Genomic DNA, 27,555 nt, shown 5'->3' with positions numbered 1-27,555 from the left:
AGAAGGGGAACTGACAGAACTCTCTCTGAAAAGGCTTGAAAACAGACTCTTTGTCCCCAAAGAGCCTGTCATCATTTGCTGGGCCAGTGCTGGGTTTTGCTGGCCATTTGTTTGTCTCACATCAGTCACTGCTGATTATTGAGGAGCCCGAGGCCCCCGAGCTGTGTGTCCCAGCAAGATGGAACAGCATAGGAGGAACAAATTTGATAAAAAACTCAATCTCATAAAAACCCAATCCTAGAAAACTCAATAAACTTTATTTCATACAAGCCCTTTCTTTTGCTATGGAGCATTTGTTCCTGCCTGTTAAGCATTTGCTGTTGTGAAAACACACATTCCAGTGTGCTGCAGAGTCTAAAGCTGGTTAATGAGATGTCTGGGGTGTCCATCACACACCTGCTCCTTGGATATTACAAAGATCATTTTTCATTGATGTTGGGATTAAGCTCCCTTTAATCTTACAGAAAATCTTATTAGGCTGTTCAAAATAAAAGCTTAAAAGCCACATCATTTTTTATAACCATCACATGCTGCTGCTGTCACTCAGCCTGAAATCTGGAACTGCTGAAATCTGGAACTGGTCAGTATTTTTGTATTATGGCTTCTTCTCTGTATTGAAACATTTCTAGGAAAATTTTGTTCTTTCAATAAGGTTTTCATTTGGAAATTTCAAACCAACTTCAGCATCTGTTTTGGTTCTGTTTGAAACATCCACTTTGTTGTAACTTCTGATCATTAGATTGTCTTCAGTTGATTTTCTGAAGATCAAAACATACAAAATACTCGGAATGTGCAGAATTCTCCATATTGAACTGGGCATAACTTTGAGGAGACCTGATCCTTTGAAACTGACCAAATTGCTGCAGTATTTCAAAGGTGATGCACGAGCAGGTGCTCTGTGTCTCAGGCTCTTGGGGATCCCAGGCCCAGTCTCTCTTTTAAGAGAAAACACCATTTGGTGGCACTTTTTCTTCTCCTTCTTTCTCAGGGCCAGAGACCTGTCACACTGATTGGCTTCAGCCTGGGTGCCAGAGTCATTTACTTCTGCCTGCAGGAAATGGCTCAGGAAAAAGGTAACATTCACCTTCTAACCACTGTTTTCTTTTATTTTCCTTACTCCTGGTGGAGAAATTTTTCTTCCAAGAGGAAGAACACAGCTTGGCTCTTTCAGGATAGGATGAAAACAAAAAAAACCCCTGAGGTTTAAGCGCCTTTAGAGCCAAATTAATCTCCTCCAGTCCGGCAGAAAAGATCCAGTGTCTTCACTTGAGGAGTTTCAGTAGGTCATTTTGGTCTGTAAACAACAATGTGACATTTGTGATCAGACTGGAGCTGCCCATGCACTGCCTGATCCCAGCAGAGGATGCTTTGCCTTTCTTGGGAGCTTTCTGCAGCTCTTGTGTCTGATTCCCTGAGTCTTGCCTTCCCTGTAAGTCACTGAAATGCCACTGTCATCTGCCATTTTCATGGTAATTTTCCCTCAAAGTCAAGTATAAAACCATCTGCCAATTTATTACCCATTGTGGTTCTGTTTATTAATAGATTTCTATTTTTAATTGGGGAAAAAAAAGAGAGTAAAATCATTATGATCAGTTGATGGAATTTGTATCTTGGAGTTGAGTCAGCATTGAGTGTGTGCAGCCTGCCTTCCCCCCACGTAGCAATTTGACTCATTAACCATTTAGCCTCACAATAAATCATAAATAGGGAATTTTATAAAGGAAAATGTCCAGTAAAGTCCAAGAAGGTGGGAACAGAGTCAAGTGAGGATGGAGAAGGTTAGGATTGACAGCTGTGTGCCAGAACTTCACTTCTGATTTAAGATAGAAGTCCTCAAATACAGGAATTCCGTTCTCAAAATAAATCTAATCAAATCCAGAATAATCCTTATGGAGTTACACTGGAGCCAGAACCCAGATCCTAATCTGGCCCTAGATCTACACTTTTTGTGTCCTGAGAATGTCAAGGGCTGAGGTATTTCCAGGTTTTCATCTCAGTCTATTTCAGGCTCTGACATGACATGAACTTAGGGAGGAAATCCTTAGGGGTCTGGAGGGTTGGCTGCCACTCCAAAGAAATCCAAATATCGTGATGATGTATCAGAGCAGCTCCCACCATACACTGATTTTTCAATTCCTTAATTGAATTCTGAAAGCTGAGCTGTTTGTGAGATGAAAAGCAGCATGTTTAGCACAGATTGCCAAGGCGTTCTCACAGGCACATTCCAGAGCAAGCCACAGAAGGAACAGAGCTGGGACCTGGGACAGCTGAGACTGATTTGGGCTTGGCCTTGGATGTCTCACACGAAAGGAACACCCGGCCTTGTCATGCAGGGCTCTGTATCCAGATGGCAGTGGCATTTCTGAGGACAAATAGCTAATGATGGATTGGTCAGTGAAACACCCTGGCAGGAGCTCAGACTCTGTTCAAATACTTCTCTGCAAAGCAATGGAATAACCTTTGAATACTTCATCACGGATCACTTCAGGAGCCAGAGCTCAGCAGGTTTCCAGAAAATTACATTATGGCAGAAGCTGGAATCAGTGAGCCAGCAGAGACACGTTACTGCGTGGGAAGATCATTGCTCTGATTTCTTCATTGTGATTCCCATGCATTTTAGTAAATAATTAGCAATTAGCAAACTGATGCAAATTGATAATGGCTGTTACCACCAGAGACCGAACCTTGAAACGCAGCTGTGTGTGACAGGAGTGAGGTGTCACACACTGGGTGTTTGGTACTGATCACAGCTCCTGTGACCAGTATCCCACTGGGCTGGGATCCCTGCTGTGCTCAGTGGTGGGAATACTGCTGCCAGCTCTGCCCTGGAACATCTGTACACAGCCACAGCTGAATTCCAGCCCTGTTCTCCCTCCAGTCAGGGCTGATGTGCTGAGGTGCTTTCCCTTTCCCAGTGAGTTGCATCCCAAGGGCACAGCAAAGCCCAGCTCCCAGGGTTGGTTATGGTCTCTGGGATGGCTTCTTTCTTCCACACCTTTTCTAGAGAAATCAACTTAATCAGGTTTGAATTGTGGGCTCTCATTCTCACTCTGTTCTCACCTGCTTGGACTTGATTGGAAATTTTCCTTTATGAAACTCCTTATTCATTAGCCACTCTCTATGAGGCTAAAAGGTTAATGAATTAATCTTTTTTCACTGCTTTTGCAGACTTTATTATTCTTCATCGTCTAAAAGATTTACAAACTGTGAAATACATTTCTTTTATCTTGAGCCCCAGCTGCTCTGCAGGCCAGTGATCTGTTTCCAGGTTTGTATCCTATCAACATTGAGAGAAAATGAGCATTTTTCAGCCAAGGCTAAACTTCTTTTTTTTTTTTTTTTTTTTTTTTTTTTTTTTTTTTTTTTTTTTTTTTTTTTTGTTCTGAGCAAGCAATAAGCTAGACAAAGTACTGGAGAAACAAAGGTTTCCAACACCTTGCCCAAATATTCAGGATCCTGATGAATTAGCTGATTCTTTATTCAGTTGGCTCACACCATGGACATGGAATTTAGAACCTTGGTTGGAATGAACTTCCCATTAGCGAGGGAAATCCTGTTGATTGTCCATAATTATGGGAACAGGGCTTTATTGCTCACAGATTACACTCACAAAATTGAATTGCTCTTTGCTCTTTTCGATTGGTGCAAAATTTGCTCTGCAATAAGAAATAACTCCAGGAGAGCTGATTTGGATTTTTCAGGCACCGAGATTTACATGGTGGAGAAGGATGCAGGCACTGCAGGCAGCTCCAATCCTTTACTGCTATCAGGAAACTAAAGTGATTTGCATTTGAAAAGCACCCAGACAGCACCCCTCCTTCAAATGTTAGGTTTAGCTCAGGTCTGTGGAGCCTGGTCTCCCACAGGTGCAGCATATGGATTTGAAATGTTCTGCTCATGAGTCTTACATTTAACTGCTGTGGCAGATCAGGCTTCATCTCTCTTTACAAAGATTTATGGAAGATACTGATATATTGTTCAGGAGTTTAGGAAAGTAGCAGAGCTAACCCACTATTTCTCATTCCATCATTATTCCTCCTGAAATTGCCCAGCTGCAGCTCTCTGATAAGTGAGGAAGATTTATTGGGCTTAAAAGTCAACATTGCTGTTCAGCAAATCAGGCCCTGGGCATTCAGGTTACAGCAGAAGGAAATCAAACCAGTTTGACAGATCTTCACTGGGTATTGGCAAATGCCTCCGTTGTTGCTGCTTCCAAATCAATATTAACAATTTGTGATTTCCTTTTGCATGTTCAGATCATGTTTTTCATAGAATCAGCTTTGGTAAGAGTTCCTTATGCTTCATGTATGAAAACATTTGCTCACTCAGTGGGATCTCAGACCCTTTCACCTGTTTCAAAGCTCTGTGCAAACCCACATCAGTGAGCCTGCAGAAAGACCTTTCCAGGGGTTTCCAAACCTTTCCAGAGGTTTTCTGCTTGAAAAGAATCTTTCTGGGCAGAGGCCAGGCCACCTCTCTCTCCTGCCATCAGCTTGATCCTTTGCACTGTCTGAGGATCTCAATTTTTCACATTTAGTAATTTCCAGGTGAATTGCGGACACATAAGATGTATGCAAAGTTTTATTTATGACCTGCTTTCCATTGTTTCTGTCATCCAAATTGAAGCCACCTAAATGATGATTTTTCTGTAGTGCACATCTGAACAAACTTCATAGAAGTACATTTTCTGATCCATCTAAATCTGAGCTGTTCTGCTTTCACCTTGGCAGACTCACAAGGGATCATTGAAGACGTTGTCTTACTGGGAGCTCCAGTGGAAGGAGAAGCCAAGCACTGGAAATCTCTCACCAGAGTGGTGTCAGGCAGGATCATAAATGGCTTCTGCAGGTCAGTGTGTGCTCAATGCCCAGCCTTGCTTGGTAGCCTGAAAATCGTTTGGGGTATTTATCCCTTTCAAGCACTTTGTGAGTGCTGGTGAGGATATTGATCCAGCAGTGCCAGAGCCTCCTCTCTCCAGGCCACTCCCTCAGATCCATTGGAGATGGCAGCTCCAGGAGGCACCTGGAGGCTCTTTGACTCTGCTCTTGGCTCTTTGTGCCACTGGAAGCCCACGTAGGTCCTGTTCATGGAGGGACAGTGTTGTACCACTCACAGCCTGAAGCTGGGTCACTGTGTTTGTGTGTGTAATCTGATATATTCTGAAGCCCCTTTAAATCTCAGCTTTGTGTGAAAGACTGTAAATACAGCAGTTAAATTCACTGACTGAAAGAATGGGAATTAGAATCTATAAAAGTTTTAAGATGCAGTTCACTTGTGGCTGTTTATGGGGAAAAAACATGTGAAAATCACAATGGAAGGGAAGGAGCTCAAGCAAATTGAAGGGGTTTATATCTGGAGTGGGTTTCTGGTCAGGATAGTCCAATGAACAAGATATTTAACTTGCAAAGGAAGAATAGCTGGAATAGCTCTAGCAAATTTAGTAAGGATGTAAAAGAATACAAAGATTGCCTTCAAAACAAATACCAGCCTTTTAAAACCACATTTAAAAACATCTTAGAAATAAAAGCAGACAACTGTTGTGCAGAGTTATGGGAGCTGCTGGGTGAGAAGAGGGAGGTTCAGAGGCCCAAAACAGCTGAAGCAATCTCAGAAAAGCTATTAAGTATTCAAGTGACAGCTTCAAACCTAATGACTGTGTCTTGGAAGATAATTGTGGCAGGAACACTGCTTACCAGCACAATTAGATAAGGGGAAATTAAAACCATGGAATGAAGCGGGGAAGACTAAGAGCATGGGGAAATAAATTGAGAAATAACCAGGCAAGAAAATTGGCAAAGAACCTGCAAGTCAAGGCTGTGAGCCCTCGGGTCAAGGACAGGTGAGAATGCTGCTGGTGTTTTCCCTGCACATGCGCGTGGAAGGTGGGGAAGTATTGTGTTACTGTGATTCTAACAGAGTGTTTTAACTTAGAAAGAATAACTAAATAAATTAATAAAAAAATATTAGAAGTTTAAACAACAAATTATCAACCCTATCTCTCAGCTAGGCTGAAAACTGTTGCTTGTGTCCTCTTTGGATCCCAGAATTTTCAGGGATGCTGGATGTAAACACCACTTGCAGTGTTTCTTCCTGTACCATAAGGAGAAGCTGCCTCCCTGCCAGTGCTCTGAATTCTTCCAAGAAGCCATAAATGATAGAAAACATTGCATATAACTGAGTTTACCCAGAAAATATTGTTCCTTTCTGTGTTCTACAAAAAGCACTTTCACTGTAAAAAGCTCTGTGTATCCATTTCCTATAACACACACACACACAGAGACAGAAAAAAAGACCTTGGTATAGTTTCTAAGCCTGCTTGTGCTGTTGGAATAAAATACAGTGTGTGTGTGTGTCTAGAGGGTTATTCTGGTAACATAAGGGGCAGCTAGAGGAGAGAATTGAGAAATTTGGGGAATTTCTGTGAGGATTGAGGTAGAGAGAAAGATTATATAAACATTTTGTGGTAGGGCATCACCTGATTCTGATTTCTCTGGTCTCAAGCTTGTACAAAGAGTGGCCTCGTTCTGTCACTTCAGGAGTAACTCTATTTAGATCAGATGAATTATACTGAATAGAATTCCTGTGAGATCAAATTTGAGCCCAATTGTTGAGCTTCAGTCCTTGTTCTCCTTTCGCTTTGGAATACGAGGGGACAAGTGAGAGCCCTGTCAGCTGTTGGAGGTGTCCCCTCCCACTTAACAGCAGGGCTGCAAATTCCCAGGGGGAAACCTCACCCAAACCAGTTGGACTGGCTCAGCTTTTGAAAGACCCCACACCTGAGCAGTGTGAAGGTATTTTAAAGGTTTTGCAGGGCTCTGTGTAGACTTACAACTCCTTGTGTGGATTATTCGGGAGTAGCCAGGAATGGGCACCTGTGCCAGGAGCATTTTACCTGCTGCCATCACAGAGCACAAATCCCACTTGTGTCCCACTTAAATCTGCTCTGTAGAGTACAGTGCCATTTCAGTACCCAGGTTTTATGCTGTTGCTCAGCTCAGAAGAGTTTTGTATTTCCTTCTCTCCTCATGCTACAGTCACATTGAAACTGTCACAGTGACTTATGGCGCTGCTTTAGAGTGGGAACAAAGTCTTCCTAGTTTTGTCACTGAATCCATGTATTTCTACAGTACCCATAAATCAGGAGCACTCCCAGGAGCTTCACAGTCAATATTTATGTCACAACATCAGTGTTGTAGGTGTCATCATCTTTACAGCTTTATGGGCTGGAGAACCTATCAGTACACAAAACAGATTATATACGTCAATGTGCAATCCCTAAACAAACACAGAAATAAACAGAAGGGTCAGATTTTTAAACTCACTTCAGGTAAAGAGATGACAGCCATGGATCAGAATTCAGTTCAGGCTTACATCCCTGTATCCCAGGAACCTGCCCTGAATCCAGCAAGTGATTCCTCATCAGCATGTGATTGTTACATCACACAGACCTGCAGCAGGTCCTGGTTCAGACATCACTGTGCTTCTCTTCACTTCCACTCTCCTCATGGTCTGAGTAGTAACACATTGGAAGTGTTCCAGGTCAGGCTGGACAGGGCTTGGAGCAGCCTGGTCTAGTGGAAGGTGTCCCTGCCCATGATAGGGGGTGGAACAGGATAAGCTTTAAGGTCCCTTCTAACCCAAACCGTTCTGGAATTCTTTGATTCCACATGGCTTTGGTTGGGCAATAGGATTTATTCCCACTCTTCTCTGCTTCCAGGGGGGACTGGCTGCTGAGCTTTGTTTACAGAACCTCCTCTGTCCAGCTCAGTGTTGCAGGCCTCCAGCCAGTTGACCTGGATGACAGGAGGATGGTGAACATGGACCTTTCCTCTGTGGTAAGTTCTCATATTCTCCTTTTTTCTCCATCATTCTTTGCCTGCAGCACTGTAACCCCACACTCACTGTGCTGGGGAAGCTGGGGAGTGAAGAGAGCCCAGCCAGAGCTCCAGGTGCATTGTCCCTCTGTCCTCTCTTTGAGAGAACTCTTACCCACACTGGGTTTTGTTTGCCCAGCTAGTGCTCAACACTGAGCAAAACAATGAGAATCTACCTCTCCTGTTGGATATGTTTGGGGCTTTTTGGTTCTGACGTATCTCATAGTGGAGATAGAAGATGCTATTACTCCTCAAGAAGGGCCTTGCTGTCACAGAATCATGGAATGGTTTGGGTTGGAAAGAGCCTTGTCCCAATCCTTGTGTGTGGATCCTGGGGAGCTGGGCTCAGCAGCTGGAAAACGTGGATCTCAAACACGCGCCCGCACAGCAGGTGCCACCCACTATCTTATCTTGGTGGAGCCTTCCACACTGCTCAGGTTCAGCCAGGGCCAGGCTCCTGGCCCTTGTACCTTGGTCCCCAGGGCTGCAGGAGGCGGAAATGGTTTGGAATTACAGAAGCTCTGTGATAGCAATAGTTGGTTTGCCAGCTCCTGCTGCCTTTTTGGAGCGTGTGTCTCCAGGAAACAGGGAGAGACTGACTGGTATATGTGGGAAACATTTAGCTTCCTCAAAGCTATCTGGTGTCATTAGTAATAAGCTACTGTTAGAGCAGCTGGCAATATATCTAGCAATATTCAACTCAGTTATCTTAAACTCATCACTACGTTGCTGTCTCTTCCACCGAAGAAGTGAGCTCTTCCCCATAAAACTATGCGGATCTTATCTTGTGTATCCATATCCACAGAAACCTTGGACATGCCATTGTGTTTTGGCCATATCTTAATGTTTTAATTTATTGTTTACTCTCTGCAAACTGGAAGATGCCCAGCACAAAGCTCAGAATAATTCCATGGTCGCCGTTCCATGACTTTTCTTCCCACGTGTCCCTACAAGCTGGCAGGGAATGTCAGTGTTGCTCTGGAGCCAAAGGCACTTTGAAGAGCTTTTAGATTTTTTGGAGCACCAGCTTGCTGAGCCTATAAATACCCAACTGTTCTCAGCTCATTTCATTCATGAACACTGAGCTCTGCACAGCCCTTGGCAGCACATGCAGGGCTTGGTGCTGAGCAGAGAGAACAGACACTTGAGGAACACAACAGGGTCTTCCCAGGAGGAAGGAGTTTAGTGAAGGCTTTTAAACATAGGCCATGCATCTTTGCATCTCTTTGGATTGTCAGCATTTCCACCCACTCCCACATCCATTTTCTCACCATTCCAAAGCTGCCAGTATTCATTTGCACTCTGACATCTGTTGCTGGCATGAAAATGGCCCAAAGTGCCAAGTGGTGGCACTGGGGTGATGTTTCCTGTCAGTCAGTCCATATCACCCCTCTCTTTCTGTGTTCTGTTCAGAGACCCTCCTTCTCATGACCTTCTGCTTCCTGAAGCATGAAACCCCCCAGAGCCCTGCACACTTTATCCTGTCTGGATCAGTGCAGCTTCCCCACTCCCCTCAGAGGAGCAGGATTTACATTTCAGCTGAATGAATAACGTTTGCAGAGCTGCTGTCTGCTCATCTCCCAGAGCTGTGTGTCTGCATCCTGGCTGCCTGGTGCCAGCAGTCAGTCCCAGTGCTGCTCTACTTCAGAAGGAATTGACACTTCCTTCATCTTACTGCAAAGCTTTGGGGAGGAAAAATGTATGTTAAGTAGGTGTCACTGCCTTGATCCATTTTCCAGACCATGAGAAGAAATACAGTGCATTCTGGTGAACATTTTAGAAATAAAATGAGCAAGAATGGGGAAGGAAAATCCAGAGGCAATATTTTTCAAAGTGGCAAGAAAGCAAAGATGGATTTTGCTGCAAGTACAGTGAAGTAGCATAACAGAAAAACACATAGTGATATTTAGAGAGATGTAGAGATACAGGTATTTTCTTTATGCAGACCTGCTCCACCCCTGCAGATGCCTTTGTTGGAGGTCCTTGTGAGTGTCCTGCCAGGAGAAGAACAAGCTGTAATAGAAGAATAAAGTACAGCTGTTGCAAAGGTGCTCAGCATGAAAATATTACAAAGGCACTGTCAGTATTTCTGGCATCTCCTGGTCCATCCATAATGAAAACTGGTCTGGATCCAAACAGGTTGGTTGTCTTTACTGTGGTAGCACAGAATCCTCAGATGAGTGGAGGATTAGGAGCCCTCAGTGTAAACAGGAATTCACCTCCGAGGCCTCTGTCTCCTGTCTCTCTTGATTAGTGTGTTTTTTATCTGACTGACAGTAAAAAAGCAGAGAGAAAAATGTCCTCCCACTCAGTAAATGCAGTTATAAAATCCTTCCTCATGGTTACAAAGGGGCTGATTTATTCTGTGGATTTATTTGACAGCACCTGTTAGAGACCAAGGAAGTCGTGGAGCTGCAGGGGATTATCCTGATTGCTGTTTGTTCTCAGGGGACTTTGTTCAGTACAGTCTGAATTAGTATTTGAGTATTGCAGAACTGCTCAAGGAGCACCTTCAGGGAGGCTCAGGAGTCAGCAACAAGTCAGGAATGGGCAGTTTCACTGCAGCAGAAATCAGGGATGAACTTGCAGGTTTAGAGGCAGTGGGAATGTGTGGTTGGAAGTCAGTGGAGAGTAGGGATGGATCTGAGAACTGTGGAATTGGTGAGGGGGAACAAGTTCTCGAGATCATTGAGGCCAGTCATTCCCCCAGCACTGCCAAGGCCACCACTAACCCATGTCCCCAAGTGTCACATCCACACAGTTTTAAATCCCTCCAAGGAAGGGAATTCTATTGTTGTCCTGTGCCAGGGCTGAACAGCCCTTTCCATGGAGAATTTTTCCCTAATATCCAATTTAAATGTCCTCTGGCACAGACTGAGGCCGTTTCCTCTTGTCCTCTCACCTGGGAGAAGAGACCAACCCCCCACCTGGATCCACCCTCCTGTCAGCTCTCAGAAAAAGGGACCCAAATTCCCATTAGGAGGGAAGACAGATTCAAGGCAGTCAGGTACATCATTGCCATAAGCAGATGGAAATTCTGAATTTTGTGAACTCCAACTGATTTGGCACTTCTGTGAGCCTGGCCTTTTTTCTCCAAACACATTAAATTGTGAGTTTTTCCACTGTATTCCCAAGACTTGCAGCAAAGAATTAATTGTGGTTACAGAGTGTGGATTAATTAAGAGCCCTGGGGAGTTGAAAAGGCACAGAAAGGTTGCCAGTATGTCATTGCTCCTTTGTTTCACTTGTTCCCAGTGAGCAGTGCCACTTCCCCAAGGGCAGGATCAGAGGAACAAGAGCTTGAAGCAGAACTCCAAGGCAGCTGCCTGGAGGAGCTGGGAGAGCCCCTGTTCCCTTAGGGGAACATGCAAGGCTTTGTGGAAACAATTCCATCTGTCTGGTAGGCTGTGAGGTCACAGGTATGACTTCCACACCTCTGGAATCATCAGTGGCTTCATATTCTGTGCTCTTCGTTGCTGTTGATTTGGGAGCTCCAAGAATCCCACATTAAATACATATTCAAAATGTTTTTCCCTTTGGGACACAAGCAGAGGGTGCTGGCACTGTCACTGTGTTAAAACAGAGGAAGAAACTGAAAAAGTTTTCCCAAAAACAAGTGCAAATGAGGCCATGAATAACTTGCAGTTTGTTTTTGCTTTGTGGCTGACAAACCTCAAAGGCCGATGTCTCTCCTCACTCCAGCACACATGGACTGCTCGAGCTGGATGTGCTTTGTGGGAGCCTGGGGATGCTCAGCTGCTTCTAAAGGCAGAGAGAACCATTTTACAGGACTCATATTTCATAAGGCTGGTGCCCAAATTCCCCCAACTGGGAACCAGCAGAGTTGCCACAATTTCCTGCAGATCTACAGGAGGGATTTTCCCATTCCCCCACAGTGCCTGGAACACCAGTGTGTCCTTCCACAGGGAATTCCCACATTATCTGTGGAGTGTGTAGTGTGTTCACAGCCCCCAGATACCCTGGGCAGGGCTCAGTTCCTGGGACTGCAGCTTCTCCTCCAGAAGGGCTGAGGGGACCAATGCCACATTTGAGTGACTCATGGGTGATCTATATTTCCATCAAACACATCCCAGCAGAGGAAATTCACTGTTCCTTTGCAGAGACAGCAAAGTTGTGATGCCAGCATATCTTTCTCCTGTGGAACATAACAACTGGCATCACAAATCACCTTTGACAGATTTTCTATTCCCACTTGGAGCACTTTGCATGTGGAAATGGGACAGTTCCTGCAGGCATCCCCTGTTCTTTCCTGGTTTGCAGTCTGTAGCTGTTGGCTTTGCAGGCAGCTTTCCCCATCCCAGCCCTTCCTGGAGCAATGCAGTGAGAGTTTTCCCAAAGTACTGTTCAGCTGGCTTCTGCAGGATTGGCCACACAGAGCCCAGGCAGATGAATTAAGGATAGAAAATTGAGCTTTTAATTTCCTGTCCTCTGCTGGAACACGAATGCTGATTCTGTATTATTTTTCTGCTCCCTTTGAGCTCCCGCTCTGACCTCCTCAGCTAACATGGAAACAAAATCCCAGCACAGCAGCCAATTAAAAGTGTTAATTCAAGGGGAAGGCTGACTTTGCTGACACCTTGTGCACATCATGTGTTTGAGATGCTGCAATTAGAGCAGCTGAATTATTGATAGGAGCTGAATGTCACTGAAATACCACAGAGGTGTCACTGCCCCGGTGACACTGGGGAACAGGGAGAGCTTAAACTGTCTGCAAACCCCTGTGAGGTGGATTTATAGGATATCACATTGCTGAGGAGAGATGTGACACTACTCCACAGCTCTTGGAATTTCCCAAATGCTCAGGACTCCTTGCCCAGACACATTATTGCCATCAGCTCATCGGGGATGAGTCAGAACAGGTTGTTGTCCCCAGAACCAGCAAAAATTCCTTTAGTTAATCTCAGGTGACCTTGTTTTGTGAGGTTGGGCTGAGAACCTGGTTTGAAAACAGCAGAGATGGTAATGTTTGAGCTGCCAAATCTTGTGTATTCTTGGAGCAAGGTGGAGAGAGGAAGGGTGACAATCCCTTTGGGTGTTAGAGGAGTCCCCCTCCGCTTCAGGCTGGTCCTGATGCATCCTTCTGGTTATGAACACCAAACCTCATGTCAATGTTCTTGTATGGAATCCTGAAAAATTTTCCATAGTCCTGGTGTGATCAATATGTCCAGTATTTTAGGTCAGTAGTGGTGTGTTTTCTACTGGCAGACACCTGGGTCCCCTAAGCTCTTTCTGCAATTCAGGGTGTCAGTGCAGTCTTTATTTTTCAGATCTCTTGTCCTCCATGGCCCAATGTTCAACTTATTCCCCAGTAATAATTATATGCACAGCTTATGCTGGGTCCTTTAAAATGCTCTTTAAACCATCTAATTTAAATAATTTCCACTTGGATTAGCACAAAAAAAAGAGTATTTAATTGTAGCTACCTTATAAACGAGTGGCGGTCATTGGGAAGAGCATCAACAAAAAATAGTCAACAGCAGCTCCACAAACAGTTGAAAAATCAGTGGAAGAGCTGTTTCCTTCAGTGGGATGGCTTGGAGTGCATTACTGACAGCAGAGGGACATTTGTGAAGGCACATTTCCCTTGAAACTCTTTCAAGGACTAATTCAGAATATTAATTCCCAATTTTGTGCTGCCTGTTGTCACTAATGTACTGCTGCTCTCCACTTGTCCCTTAGACCTCCAGAACTTGATTCCTCCATTTACTTCCTGGGTTTTCTTGTTATATTCTGTGTTTTACTCTTCTCCATCTTCCTCTTGGAATTGCTGAAGGTAAATTGAGAGTAAAGCTGGCAGAGATTTTCAGCAGTGGATGAATCCAGCAAAAGCCAGTGATTACTCAGAATTTTTAACATTGATCACAAAACATATCCAAGTCTGATGGAAAAAAAACTCTTGGAAAAAGCTCTTGCCTTGTTGTGGAATTGCCTGAGGGTGTCTGAGGGGAACATCCCTCAATTACCACCCCAGAGGTGACAATGACTGGATCAATCTGTTGTGGCTGAAAGATGATTGCAGGAAAAAATTACAGTCTGGCTCAAAAAATATCACTGCAATGAAAGGAGAACTTTTACCAGTCAAGTGAGTTTTGAAATGAGAAGAAAAATAAGGATTGAGTGCCTTATTCTGTCCACAAGGACTGTGATTGTGCAAAGGGATGATGTGAAAGCAAAGCCTCTGAGCCTCAGCAGTATAAATCTTTATTCTCTCAATTTGTCAGAGCAGAAATAGAAACAAAGAGGAATAATGCAAATGGCATTGTCAGGATTTCCAAAATAAATTCAGCTCTATCAGTTTTTTTCTCGAATTTATTTTTATTGGTTTTTCAAGTGCTGCTGGTGCCCAGGATGCACCATTGCTGCAGGTGCCAAATTCAATTGGTGAATTGAATCAATTTTTTAATAAATCCATGTAAATAGCAGCTTCTATATTAGTGATTGTGTTCACTGTCCTAACTTTGAGAAAACATTGTTTCCTGAGAATCCAAACAGAAGAATTTTATTCCTATTCTAACTTCATTCAGCACAGCCTGTGTCAAGGTATGTTGAATGTTTTCTGTTTCCTGTTGTGCAATCTGCTCTGTCTCTGGATTTTTCCAGCTCCTCTGCCCAGGCAGCATCAGAGCTTTGCCATGAGCTGTCAGAAAACTGTCAGAAAACCCAGGACATTTTCTGCCAGGCTGAGAGTTGGGATTGTTAATCTTGGAGAAGAGAAGGCCCCAGGGAGACCTTAGATCCCTTTCCAGGCACTAAAGGGGCTCCAAGAGAGCTGTAGAGGGCCTTGGGACAAGGGCTGGAGGGTCAGGACACAGGAAATGGCTTCCCACTGCCAGAGGGCAGGGATGGATGGGATATTGGGAAGAAATTCTTCCCTGTGAGGGTGCTGAGGCCCTGGCACAGGGTGCCCAGAGAAGCCGTGGCTGCCCCTGGATCCCTGGCACTGCCCAAGGCCAGGTTGGATGGGGCTTGGATCAGTGTGGGATAATGGAAGGTGTCCCTGCCCATGGCAGGGGTGGAGCTGGAGGATCTTCAAGGTCCCTTCCAACCCAAACCATTCTGGGATTCTGTGGATGCCCTCTGCCATGCAGGATGTAGCCAGAGTCAGAATTAAGGCTTCCATTGACATGTGGGAATATCTGTGTCCAGAGGAGCCTGCCAGCTTGGCAGAGCTGACTGGATTTTGAGGGATAGCCTGGCAGAGCTTGGGAGCCCTGCAATCCATCAGCCTGTGCCACCATTTGGGCTGTGTGGGTTCGGAGGCAGCATCCAGAGCTAAATGAGGAGAATGAGGAGTTTTTGGAAAGCAGCAGGGACATTTGAGCTTCTTCCCTTCTGCACCGACAGCTCCCAGACCTGGCAGCTCAGTTCAGAGCAGGGTTGGACGCCAGTGCTTGTCCCGGACAACACATTCCCTGTAGCTTTGGGAAAGGGAGAGCAAACAATGACAATACCCAGAGGGCTGAGCTGGCTCTTCAGTTTGGTATCACTCTGTGTGTGACACCCAGGGCAGCCGAGGGCTCCTGGGAGGTGAACTAGGATTATCCACTGAGCTCCAGAACCTGCAGCTCATTCCAGGAACTCCTTCATCCCCCATAAAATACCATTTGCTATGAAAACAGACAGCATTAGCGAAAAGGTTGTTGCTGCTCCTGCTGAAATAACCAAGCTCTGCAGAGATGTTTGAACTTGAGGGGATCTTTTGCTGCGGAATAAAGTTGCTCTTTGCACTTGATGGGCTTAAAAAAACAGCAAGGCAGTGAAATTCTCAGGTGTGTGAGTGACCTGTGCATTCCTCACCACACTGCTTTCCTCCACAGTGATTCCCTGTGAATCCATCAGGGGTTTGGTGGGGGGGAGCAGGGGGAGGGCACAGCTGAGCTGCCCTGTCCTTTCCCAAGGAGCAGAGGGGTTGGGACACTCAGCTGAGCTCTGGCAGCTCCGTAGCCCTGCAGAGCATTTGGAGCCATGTGCACTCCTGTGTTGGCTGTGTGGGATGGGCCGAGGAGCTTTTATTGAAGGACACTGACGGGATCTGGAGTGAGCAGTGAAGTGTTATCTCGCTGTGTCGAGCTTGGCCCTGTGATGTCATTGTTGTGACATCAGTGTTGTGACTGAGTCGTCCCTGGCACGTGTCTGGCAGAGCCAGGATCGTGGGGAATGTCTCCTTTCTCCTGGCCCTTCCCCTGCCCTCCCCTTGGCACACTCTGCTCCTGGGGGTCAAACCAGAAAGAAGTTGGGATTCTTAATCCTCTCTACCCAACATAAACGCTTCCCTGGAAGTTCAATTGTCACAACTAATTGTGCTCAGTGACATTTTTGATACTTTTGGGTGGATTTGGACTTGAAAAGCTTTCCAAATGTGCTGAGCTAACTGGCTGATGGATCCCCCTGGGCAAAGCCATCAGCTTTGTTCTCTGGAGATTCCCCCTGGGGTGGCACTGCAGTCAGTGCCAGAGGCAGCTGGCTGGTGGGTCCCAGTGAGTCAAAGCAACCATAAAGTCAAATATGGCTGGGACAAGTCACCCAAACAATCCCAATAAACCCACCTCACTGCTTTCCTTACCACAAGCAGAAATGTATTTGCCCTCGTGCCGAGCACACTCTTCCTTTTGTCCTAAATTCCCCCTGCACTTTGTTCTGACAAATATTAAAGTATTTCTTTATTTCCCTTTAAAGTTTTTTATTGACAGTGTTGCAGATGTTCCCTCCCATCTCCAGCGCCGTCTGCCCAGCAGAGGAATTCAGGCTTTCAGACTGAAGATGAAAACAGGTTTTAGAGAGCTGGAATTGCTGGGTTTTCCCGACAGGACGGCTTTAAAGTGGCAAGGCAGTTTGTTTGCTGTTCTTCTGCTGGTGGCTCAGTGCAGCAGACAGGAGTCCTCCCTCCTCTTACATTCCTCAGGGGTTGTTATGGTCCAGCTTTATGGAATCCTCTCCTGTGCTAGCCTAGGTGTGAGTTTCTTTGAAAGAGATTGAGCAGAGCTGCAGGAGGGACAGATTCTCAGACTTCTCTTTCAGCTGCATGAGCTCCTCAGAATGGCTCATACCCAGCATCTCTCAGGGATCGTGGCGCTCAGGGAAGAGGAATTCCCTGTTGTTTTAGTGGAAGCTGCTGGATACTGAGGAGTAATGAAAATCAGTCCTTAGGGTGGCAAAGGAAATTTGTTCTTTCTGCCTAATGACTCAGTAACAACAGGCTGATAATTCCCGAGGCAGGGCACACAGATGGTGTGACTGGAGAGGTTCTGAATGCAGCAAACCAAGAGCCTTCAGCCCTGCTCCAATTCCTTCCTGTCTCTGCCCACTGCCCAGGGCCGTGCTCATTCCTTCCTCCAGCCCCTCTGATTGAACAGTAGAAGGGTTGTGCTTTTCCAGAGGACAATGTTCACATCTGCCAGTGCTTCCATGGTTATTTTCATTCACCAATGTGTTCAAAACACCCAGAGCCCATTGAGCCATCTGGATGGATTCAAGTCATATATTTGTATTCCTGATGGGGTGATAAAATCCTTCGTTTGCTCCAAGCCCTCAGTGCAGCCAAATGTGCCCCTCCAAAGCTGCTTCACACAAACAGCTCAGGGGGTTGGATTTGTGGAGAAAAGGTTGTCTTTAGCTTTGGGAGAGGAGTGCTGGGAACCCTGATGCTGGCACAGCCATTAATCCCAGAGTGGTTTGGGTTAGGAGGGACCTTAAAGCCCATCCAGTGCCACCCCCTGCTATGGCCAGGGACACCTTCCACTATCCCAGGCGTCTCCAAGCCCCATCCAGCCTGGCCTTGGACACTTGCAGGGATGGGCCAGCTGAAGTATTGCTCTGGCACCAGGCAGGAACAAGCAGAAGATGAGCAGAGGGTCCAGGACTGGGGTCTTTACAGAGCTCTATGAAGAGCTCTTACCATCATCATCCCTTCCTGGAGGAGTCATCCCTGTGTCTGAGAAGCAGGAATCCTGGGACTCAGGTTATGGGTACTCCCTGCCACAGAAATTCCCTAATTACTAGCAAGGTTTGGGAAAATAAGAGGCCAAGACAGCTCTCTGGCTGGGTGGGGAAGATTTAAACTGCTAAAACTTAGATTTACCAGAAATGCTGAAGTATCTGGGGATGCTGTTGGTACATCAAGTGCTCAGTACACCTGGAATGGGGAATGAATTTCAGCCTTTCCAGCCATGTGGCCTTTAGCATCAAGAACCATCACCTGCAGAGATTTCCCTTCCTCCTGTGCCCTGATTGGAAGGGAACTTTACAACATCCATCTCAGCAGGGGTTATCTTGTCATGGAATTAATCTTACAATAAAACTGTCTGGGTTTTTACACGTACTGTTGACCTTTATTTGGTTTATGAACTCATAACTCCTGGGCTCCCAGTTTCATACAGGGCGGGATGGATCAGTGCAGCTTCTAGCTGAGAATCTCAGCTTGGGAGCTGTGTGAGGTTTAATGAGTCTGTCCTAATTTAAATAAGATAGTCTTGGCTTTTATAAGGGAGCTGAGGCACCTGGAGGACACCTTTAGCAAGAGCAGGCAACTGAACTAAGAGAATTCTCCTGCCTGGGTGTCTCTTCCCACTGCAGAGCTTCTCCTTTACCCTCCTGGCCCCCAGGATTTGAGAGGTGGAGCTCAGCCAGACCCAGGCTTTCAAACATCTCAGAGGCAACGTCATCCAGCACCAGTGTGCCTCAAATGCTGTGGCCACTTCAGGCTGCTCAATGGAAACCTGCACTTACCCACTGGTGGAATCACCACTCCTGGAAGTGTTAAAAAAACATGTGAATGTGGCACTTGGGGACATGGGTTAGTGGTGGCCTCGGCATGATGGACTTGATGATCATAAACATCTTTTCCAACCTTAACAATTCCACAATTCTTTCCAACCTCATTCTTTCCATCTGTCAGAGCCAAACCCAAGGCAGTGGTGGCTGTTGGGATGAAGGACTTGGCTGAGCTGGATCCCTCTGTGTTCCCCACTCAAAGGACTCTTGTTCCCTGCAGGTAAATGGTCACCTGGACTACATGAAGCAGATGGACACGATCCTAAAAGCTGTGGGCATTAAAACCAAGGAATGCCAGCCTGAAGAGAAGGGCAGTGGCAGTCTTTTTTCCCTTCAAGCCAAGAAATCCCAGCGGGCAGCTGGCAGCGACGCTCAGGGAGAGGAAAATACCAGCAAAGAGGAGGATGAGGCTGGGGGTGAGGCTCTCCCAGCCAGCTGCTCTCACCGACAGAATTCGTCCAGCTCTGCCCTGGGAGAACCGTTTCCTCCCTGCCCAGACAGCTCACACAGCACGGACAGCAAGGACCAGGCGGTGGGGAAAGGAGCAGATTAGGGCAGAGCCACTCAGCCGGCACAAAACCCGCCGTCAGCACATCCGTGGCATTGGGATTCCCAGAGGATGGAGCTGGCGGAGCTGCAGCTGCAGTTTCCAGCCCCTCCGGAGAAGAGCGTGGCACTGGCGTGGCACTGGATCAAAGCCCTTGGGGCAGCCGCTCACGGCACCTCCCCGAGGCGAGAGAGGGCTAATTCCTGCCGGAGTCTGCACTGCTCCTCAGGAATCCGGGACAGATCCCATCCAAATCCTTGCAGGAAGCAGCTGCACCCCCCGGCACCGTGTCCCTGCTGTGAGTGGGGGAAGCAGGTGGCTCTGAGGGGATCATTCCTAGGAAATTAAAAACGTTTTTCCACTGGAGATGAGTTCGGTTTGAGGATCTCAGGTGTGTTCCAGGCTCTGCCTGCCCCACCCCAGACAGATCCACATCCACTCTCCGTCTCTGCTGACCAGGAGGAGAAAGGCTCAGGCTCCCAGGCTTCCTTCCCCCACCTGCTGCAGATTTGCTGCCAGGACTTGGGTACTTTCCATCTCCAAGACTGTTTCCCTGTCTCCAGGCTGGGCTCGGTGGGTGTTGGAGGCCCTGTTCCTGTTAGAAACGTGTTTGGGACCCTGGGTGAAAGCAGCAGGAAAACCGAGGGGATTTTTGATGGTTTATGAAAATTCCTCCCAGGCTCTCCAAGCCAGCAACCCACTGAGACTTTCCTGTTGTGTCCCACAGACATCTCCAGCCCTAAAAGCACCGTCCTGACACATTTTTTTAATAGGCTTAGAACAAAACCAATACTTGGCATAGGATAAACATGGATCTGTTTGATTTCTACCTCCTTCCATAGAAGTGAATTGGCTCCACTCTCTTCATCTGCTCTTCATCTCAGAGCAGAGGGAAGGACCCAGCTCTACATCCCCTGCCAGCACAGCTCCAGAACCTTGTGGGAATGACCCACATCTTCCATAAAAGCCTCTTTTTGGCCCGTTTTGCTGCTGAGCCCAGGCAATTGCATCTGGCAAAAGTGTGGCAGGCAAGTAACCCCCCTTTGGGGCACCTCTGGGGTTTTATGCTTTGCCACAAGGGAGGGTTCAAACTCTCCCACCCCCATCTGGGGGTCCTGTTGACTCATGAGAGGGGAACCATTGGGATTGCACCTTCCAATTTTGGTTCACACAGGGTTCTCCCCCCCCTCCTCCTGCTGGCCCAGCAGCTACATTAATCCCTCCTCTCCTTCCATTCCCACTCCTGCAAACCTTACCTGCAGATCATTCCTCATGGAGTCACACACAGATGGGTTTGGGGGTGATGCTGTGACCCAGCAAAGCACCATGGTTTGGATACAGTGCCTGGCAATTCCTCTCCCTAAATCCAGCATCTCAGAGGGCTCAGACCTGCCCAGCTCTGACCTGGAGTGGTGCCTCACTGTGAAGACAGGAGGAACTGGCTGTGGGATCCCACAGGGATGGAGCTGTTTGGCCAGCTGGTGTTGGTGCCGTTGGCTGCAGAGGTGAGATGGGATTTCTCTGCTCATCTGAGGGTTTATCCACAAGCCAACACCTAATTACACAGAGCTGCCTGGATGAGACAGTAAGGAATGATTGCTTTTGAACATTTGGCTTGAAGAGGTGACTCTCCCTCTCTCTCTGTCCTTTGGTACCTAACAAACTTCCAGACTCCACAGTGCCTTTTTCTGCTCCTTTTTAACTCAGGTTGTAGTCCAGGCTTGTATTTATATAAAGCCATTGTAGGATGATGCACATCTTGGTCTGGGTGCTCAACACCAGCCCCAAGCTCCATCTGTGACAAAATGCATTGAACAGTTTGAGGTTTGAGCCTGTGCTCGGCCCTCAGCATGTCCCAGTCACTCATCCCAGGCTCCCAAGGGATTTGTGGCAAAGAAATGCTGGGTTGGTCATACAAACCCCTGCCCAGTTCTGGAACATCCATGGGCAACATGGAAAGAAAACTGAAAGTGGCCTGGCATGTGGCTGCTTCTTCCAGCATCCTGTATCCAGGGGATGCTCTGTGTCCATTTGGGTATCAGGGAGTTCCAGGAGAACAGTCTTGGAATTAGGCAGAAGGCTTGGAGTGAAGGGTCCAGGGAGGGCACAGCAACCAACTGCCAGCCCAAAGGCACTTGAGGAAGAATTTACTAAAATAATTTGTTTTACTGATTTTTTTTAAGTGCCCACTTGTCATATTTACTCAGTCACATTTATTCTGCTTATGGCTCTGGGAAGGGGGGTGGCATTGTCATTTAAAATACAATATTCCTTTAAATTCTTAGTTGAAGGGTGGGAAAATTGTATTTTCTACCTGCATCATTGAGGACATGATGGATTGTCTGAGGGAAGTGAGATGGTCCTGTGCCAGGAGTGGGAAGCTGAGGGATGGAGCCTATGGGAGGAGCTGATCCTGTTACTACTGTGAGACACCCACGGAGCCACCTTGAGTCACCCCCCACACCCCCACTGAACATCCAGAAATCGGTGTTGGACATTCTGCACCAAACTCAGCCCCTCAGGGCAGTTCTGTGTGACAAGACGTGGTGGTGCCACTGAGCTGGAGCACGCTGTGTGACAGGAACCTGAGACAGACACGACTGCAGTGAGGAGATCCAGCTCCAGCTCCAGGAAAACGTGCTGTTCCATGGGCTGAAGCAGCCCCAAACCTCAGTGTTCCTGCTGAAGCAGCCTCAGATCTCTTGTCTGTGAGCCACAGGATGTTTTTCCACCACTCCCCTTGGTGCACTTGGAGAGATCTGCCAAGCTCTGTGTGTGCAAAACCAAGCCTTGGTTTGAGGTTAGGGAGACAGTCTGGAATCTGAGGTCCAGACTCACCAGAGATGGAAAGGCCACAGGAAGGGTTAGAGGATGGCAATGGTGAGCACAGGAGGGATGAAAGAGAGAGACAAGGCAGGTTAATTCAGCAAGGCAGGTTAATTCAGCAGCAGCACCGGCTTTGCACGGTTTGATCCTCCATGTGACAGCGCCCAAGGCCACCATCCCCTCCACGAGCTGCACTGTGTGCTGGAACAGGGAACTGGGGAGATGGCTGGTCCAAATCAGCTCCCAGAGGTTTGTGTGGCTCCTGGGGGATCCCTCCAGCACCTAGGGCTGTGTCCCTCAGGCCGTGGCCGTGCCCAGCTGCAGCGCTGTGTCCGCGGGCTCTGCGTCCCAGGGGCTGAAGGAGCGAGCCCCAGGGCCCCGCGGGGCCGGGAGCAGCCGGGGCTCACTCCCCGGGGCCCCGGAGTCCACGGAGTCGGTCTCTGCCTGCAGGGTGAGGACGTTCTTGAGGGATGTGGGGGCGCGGGGCCCGCTGTGGGAGTTCCTCATGGACAGGGAGATGGCACTGGGCCGCGGCTCCGCGGGGCGCCGGCAGCACGGCAGGAATTTGCCCATGGCCCTCTTGAAGTCCCTCATGAAGAGCGGGTAGATGATGGGGTTCATGGTGCTGTTGCAGTAGCCCAGCCAGGTGAGCACATCGAAGAATCCAGCCGGGACACAGCCACAAACTGCCTGGGGGGGAAACAGCAGGGATCAGCAGCCTCCCACCTCAGCCCCAGCCCAATCCTGGGGGTTTCCCAGGCACACCAGCATTCCCCTGTTGCCCTCATTTTTCAGCCTTCTGATTGTTTCTCATTTTTACTGGAGTTTTCTCACACTTGTAACAAAAACAAAGACTGCTGTTTGGTAAATAATACATTCCTTTCCAGGGAGAAGGACAAGTTGATGAACTTTTGAGTTGACCACTGGGGTCAGAGAGGTGTTACTCTCATCCCCCAATCCTTGACCAAATCCCAAAAACTATATAAGTCAAGATCCCCAAATAAACTTCCCTTTCTTTTTGTCTCACATCCTGATGGGTGAGTGTGGTTCTTTTTGTGTCTTCTTGCAACATTCCTCTTTCAAAGGAAACCTTAATATCCCTTTTCAAGGGTTTTTTTCCTTGCTGTTGCTTCCTGGGGAATTTTATCCCTGATCCTGGAGGTCAAGCAAGACCTTCAGGTGCCTCCAATTGAACCCAGCTGGATTCCAAAGGGAAAACTTCTGGAAAACTGAAATAAAGCCCCCATAGGCTCTTACCTGTGCCACATTGGTGACGAAGAAGGGCAGCCAGGCCACGAAGAACATGCCCAGGAGGATGCCCAGGGTCAGGCTGGCCTTCAGAGCCTTCTTGCTGTGCTTGTTGGTGAACCTCCTGCTCTCACTGCTGGCCAGGGGCTGGCTTGGGCCATGTGGGACCTGCAGCCAGAGACAGGGAGTGGTGGGCAGCTCTCCCTGGCACCAGCATTGGCCTCTGCCCCAGAAAAGTGGCACTTGCTGCTCCAGATCCTGCAAAAACCCTGCCAAGTAATTCCCTTCTCTGAGGGGCAGGAGCTGGGCACACACTACAGGCCCTGAAGCACAAATTAGGAAGGGGAAGTAATAGAAACCCTCAACACTGAGAGGATGATATTATTTACTGTAAAATAGGCTGTTTGTCATGAGGCTGCTCTTTAGAGAAAAACCCAGCTCAGTCTATGTGAGAATAAAGCCTGCCCTAAGCAGGCAGCTCCAGATTGCTGATTACAGCAGCAAACTAATTATGGTGTTAAAAGCAGGACATGAAACATTTCAGCCTCCAAACACCATAACCCAGCCCTCCATCCGCTCCTGCAATCTAAAATTAAGTGATTGTCTCAGCCCTCCCCTGTAATTAAATGATGGCCTGTTGCAACTCTGCTTCTGGCCCAAAAAGAGAACAAAAATCTCTAAAATGGGATGAAGATGAAAAAGATTAAAAGATTAAATTTGAGGGTTCCCTGGCTGCCACCTTGTTCCTCAGCCAATTTGGGGCTTCAAGGAACCTTTTTGGCCTCAGCCGAATGACAGGGGGATGGATGCTGCTCTTCCATGGCACAGCAAAGCCTCTGGACATCCCCTGACTCTGTTTGTGGAGTCCAAAACCCTGGCATACTGCAAGAAAATAAACCCTTTATGATATTGTCTGTTTATTCTTTAATTCTCCTTTTCCTTTTGACCATCTGGTGCAGCTTATCACGTGTGGAGGAGCTGGCCGGAGTCCTGGATCTGCTCTTGGAGAGAACAAACTAAATCAAGGTATTTAAAGGCAATTAAGTTTGCCTTTTCCCTGTAGGATATGAGGTCAATAAAGCCTATTATAGGGAATTAAAGCTGTTAGATTTAGTGGCAATTACCTTCTCCTGGAGAAATACAAACAAGTGCAGCCACGTTTTTGTTATAAAACCCACACACTCCGGTTCCACCGGCGAGCGCACGAGGAGGGGTTTGGCAGCTCCTGTTATAGAGCAGGTAACAAAAATAGAAGCTTCTGTTCAAAATAAGGTGCTCTCGGAAATCTGGCATTTGCTATTAGTTAAAATCCTTCTCCCCCGTATGTCTCACACCCACCATGGCCAAGATTTACGAGTGGAAAGTCAGATAAGATTGAACCCCTCGGGGATGACGCCAGCCAAGCGGGGGGCGAAACTGCGTTTATTTTGCACTGCTGAGCATTTTTGCCTGAGTCTTATTTATTTCTCTGCTTCTGCTCACGCTATTTCTGTGCTCATGAGCAGCTTCACAGCTCTCCATTGCTGGGACAAGGCATGGGGCACCTCAGAGGATGTCAGGGAGGCAGACGTTGCCCAAAATCTCCCTTTCTTTGGTTGTCAAAGTTGGCTTTGACAAAGCTGGCTCCAACCCCGAGGCCGTCCAGGAGGCAGAGACAGCCCTGGCACCCAAACCGTGGGGTCTGCCAGAGCAACATCCCTGTGGGCACCTTACCTGTGGCGTGGCCTCGTCGGTGGTGGCCACGTTGGAGGCGAGGGAAGCCACCTGCAGGGCCTGCCTGCGCGCCGCCAGCAGGATGCGGCAGTAGGTGAAGGAGATGGCGGCGGAGGGCAGGAAGAAGGTGAGGCAGGAGGCCACCAGGGCGTAGGGCAGGCTGACCAGCAGCCGGCACTGCTCCTCGTCCCCCTGCCCGGTGACGTTCAGGGGACGAACCTCCAACTCCAGCTCGTGCCACCCCATCTTGATGGGCAGGAAGGAGGCCAGAGCGGCCAAGGTCCAGGTGGCCAGGATGAGAGCCAGGGCCCTGCAGGACGTCATGCGCAGCTTGTACCGCAGCGGGGACGTGATCAGCAGGTACCGGTCCAGGCTGATGACGCAGAGGTTGAGGATGGAGGCGCTGCAGCACATGACATCAAAGGAGGCCCAGAGGGAGCAGAAGTCCCCCCGCAGCACCCAGCGGCCGTAGAGCTGGTTGAGCATGGCCGGGGGCATCACCACCAGCCCCACCATCAGGTCCGACATGAACAGGGACACCAGGAAGTAGTTGGAGGTGTTGCGGAGGGAGCGCTGGGTGACGATGAGGAGGATGAGGAGGAAGTTGCCCGCCGTGGTCAGCAGGATGATGAAGCAGAGGAAGGCGGCCACCCAGCTGCTGCCCACGAGCAGGGAGTGCTCCCCCAGCACGCTGGCATTGGGGGCCCCCAGGTCCCCCTCCATGAGGAGCCGGGGGCAGGGCTGGCTCTGGGGCTGGGGACAGCGTGGCCTGTGCTACGTGATCATCGCCAGAACCAGGGAAGGAGGATCATCTCTCTGTGTCTGTCCTCCCTTCTCTTCTCCTCCTCCTCTCCCTCTCTTCCCCCACTCTCTGTCTTCACTGGCACTCAGGGCAGAGTGACATTCCCAGGAGCCGATCAGCAGGACCAAGGTTCCCTCCCCATTACTCACAGCAGTTCCTCGTGCCTGTAAATCCCTGAGCTCTGGGCTGTCCCTGGATGCTGCTTCTGGACGAGCTGGAAGGCAGGGCTCTCAAGGTGCCAGGGGTGGCAGGATGCTCTGGGTACCCTGATGCTCTGGGTGCACTGGACCAGGGAATAATACAACACCGACATGCTCTGGATGCTCTGCACTCAGGATACTCCGGATGCTGGGGAGGCTCTGCATCCCAGGATATTCCAGATGCCAGGGCTGCTCTGTACCCAGGATAGCCTGGACGCTGGGGATGCTCTGGACTCCAGGATGCTGCAGATGCTGGGGATGCTCCGGCCCCCCGAGGCTCAGCTGTCGCCCCCCAGCTGAGCTGGGCTCCGTGCAGAGCTCTGTCCCCGGAGCCCCAGAGCTCCTCCGTGCCCCGCGCTGCCGCTGCTGCAGCTGGAGCCGTCAGGAGCGCCCGAGCAGCCTCAGGCGAGGACCGGGATGCTCCCAGCCAAGCCACCCGGGAGGAGGAAGATCCGGAGTGTGGAAGGGATCTCTGCCGCGGCAGAGGAGCGTCCAGCCCGCAGGGAGGTGTGTGCAGGTGCCAGCCCGACTTTCACCTGCTGCTGTGGATGCACACAAAGGATGCAGAAATGCCGATCGAGGAGGTGGGGCCGGGGGGGAGAGGAGGAGATGAAATGAAGCGCTAATGAAAACAGGGATCTGGGCTAAACTCCACAAAGTGGCAGCCAGAGAGTTCCCGTTTCTGCCTTAAAGTGACAGCCCCGTGCTCTGCCATCCCTGCCATCCCTGCCATTTGTGCCAGCCCTGGAGCCCTGGCTGGAGGCACCTGGCAGCTGGGCCAGCAGGTCAGTGGCCAAGCCTGGCCAGCAGCTCCGAGTTCCAGGCTCCATCCTGCACACTGGGCAATGAAAAGCAAAATTTTGCAAAGTCAAATAAAAAAAGAACAAACAGCTGCACACAACAGCCCTGAGGAAGCAGTCAGAAGACTCGCTGGCAGATACTCCAGCAATCTGCAGCCAGGGATGGAGGAGCAGAAGACAAGGGAGAGCCTGGCCCCTCTGCTCCTGGGTTATTTGAACTGGCCTGGGGCAGCCCAGCTCCCTGCCTGGGGAGCAATCCTGGATGCACCCACAGCAACCTGCCCTTTAGGAAGTGGCAGGAATATGTGAGAGGAGCCAGCTCAGAAAACCCTTCTGAGTCTCCCTCTGTGTGCTGCTGGGAATTCCACACTGCCACCTCCACACTCAGGGCAAACACCTCAGGGTGCTGGGCAGGGACTGCTTGGGGTTTTTCAATCACCCAAAGGTGGGGTTTTCCCAACAAATGGCTGTGATTTCTGTTGGGAGAGACCAGCAGTGAGGGCAGTGGCTCCAGCACAGCCCAGAGCTGAGGGTGTGCCCCTGGCACCCACCCTGTGCTCCCAGGGCCAGGCACTGCCAGCTGCTGTCCATTCCTCCACCAAAGCTTTCCTTGGGAAGCCTCCCTGGGAAGCTGTGCTGCAGATGTGTGGGTAAGAGCCAGCTGTGCATGCTGCACCCCCAGCACAGCCACCCACCCTGAGACAGAAATCAGCCTTTTCACCAAGTCCTGCTTTTCCAACCACCTTTCCAACAA

At 48.6% G+C, this 27,555-nt stretch overlaps 2 protein-coding genes across 6 annotated transcripts in view; one reads left to right on the top strand and one right to left on the bottom strand.

Moving 5' to 3' along the window:
- Nucleotides 1–19,537, top strand: part of TMCO4 (transmembrane and coiled-coil domains 4) — a 43,786-nt gene extending 24,249 nt beyond the window's left edge. For all 5 annotated transcript variants that reach the window (XM_083877010.1, XM_083877008.1, XM_083877007.1 and 2 more), the window contains exons 11-14: nucleotides 989–1,073; nucleotides 4,731–4,848; nucleotides 7,718–7,835; nucleotides 18,886–19,537. In XM_083877010.1, the coding sequence (XP_083733136.1) occupies nucleotides 989–1,073; nucleotides 4,731–4,848; nucleotides 7,718–7,835; nucleotides 18,886–19,218 (654 nt within the window). In that variant the 3' untranslated portion in view covers nucleotides 19,219–19,537. The remainder of the gene's footprint in view (nucleotides 1–988; nucleotides 1,074–4,730; nucleotides 4,849–7,717; nucleotides 7,836–18,885) is intronic.
- Nucleotides 19,538–22,335: 2,798 nt separating this feature from the next.
- Nucleotides 22,336–26,175, bottom strand: HTR6 (5-hydroxytryptamine receptor 6; the record flags this gene model as incomplete). Its single annotated transcript, XM_083876972.1, has 3 exons — nucleotides 25,000–26,175; nucleotides 23,296–23,454; nucleotides 22,336–22,728 (listed from the first exon to the last, which is right to left on the bottom strand). The coding sequence occupies exons 1-3, from the start codon at nucleotides 25,720–25,722 to the stop codon at nucleotides 22,336–22,338; spliced, it is 1,275 nt and encodes a 424-aa protein (XP_083733098.1). The 5' UTR covers nucleotides 25,723–26,175.
- Between the last annotated feature and the right edge of the window lie 1,380 nt (nucleotides 26,176–27,555).

Source organism: Zosterops lateralis, assembly GCF_965231275.1.
Source record: "Zosterops lateralis genome assembly, chromosome: 22".
Lineage (NCBI taxonomy): Eukaryota > Metazoa > Chordata > Aves > Passeriformes > Zosteropidae > Zosterops > Zosterops lateralis.
Note: the sequence above shows the minus strand (reverse complement) of the source record. Positions and strands in the feature narration are given on the sequence as shown.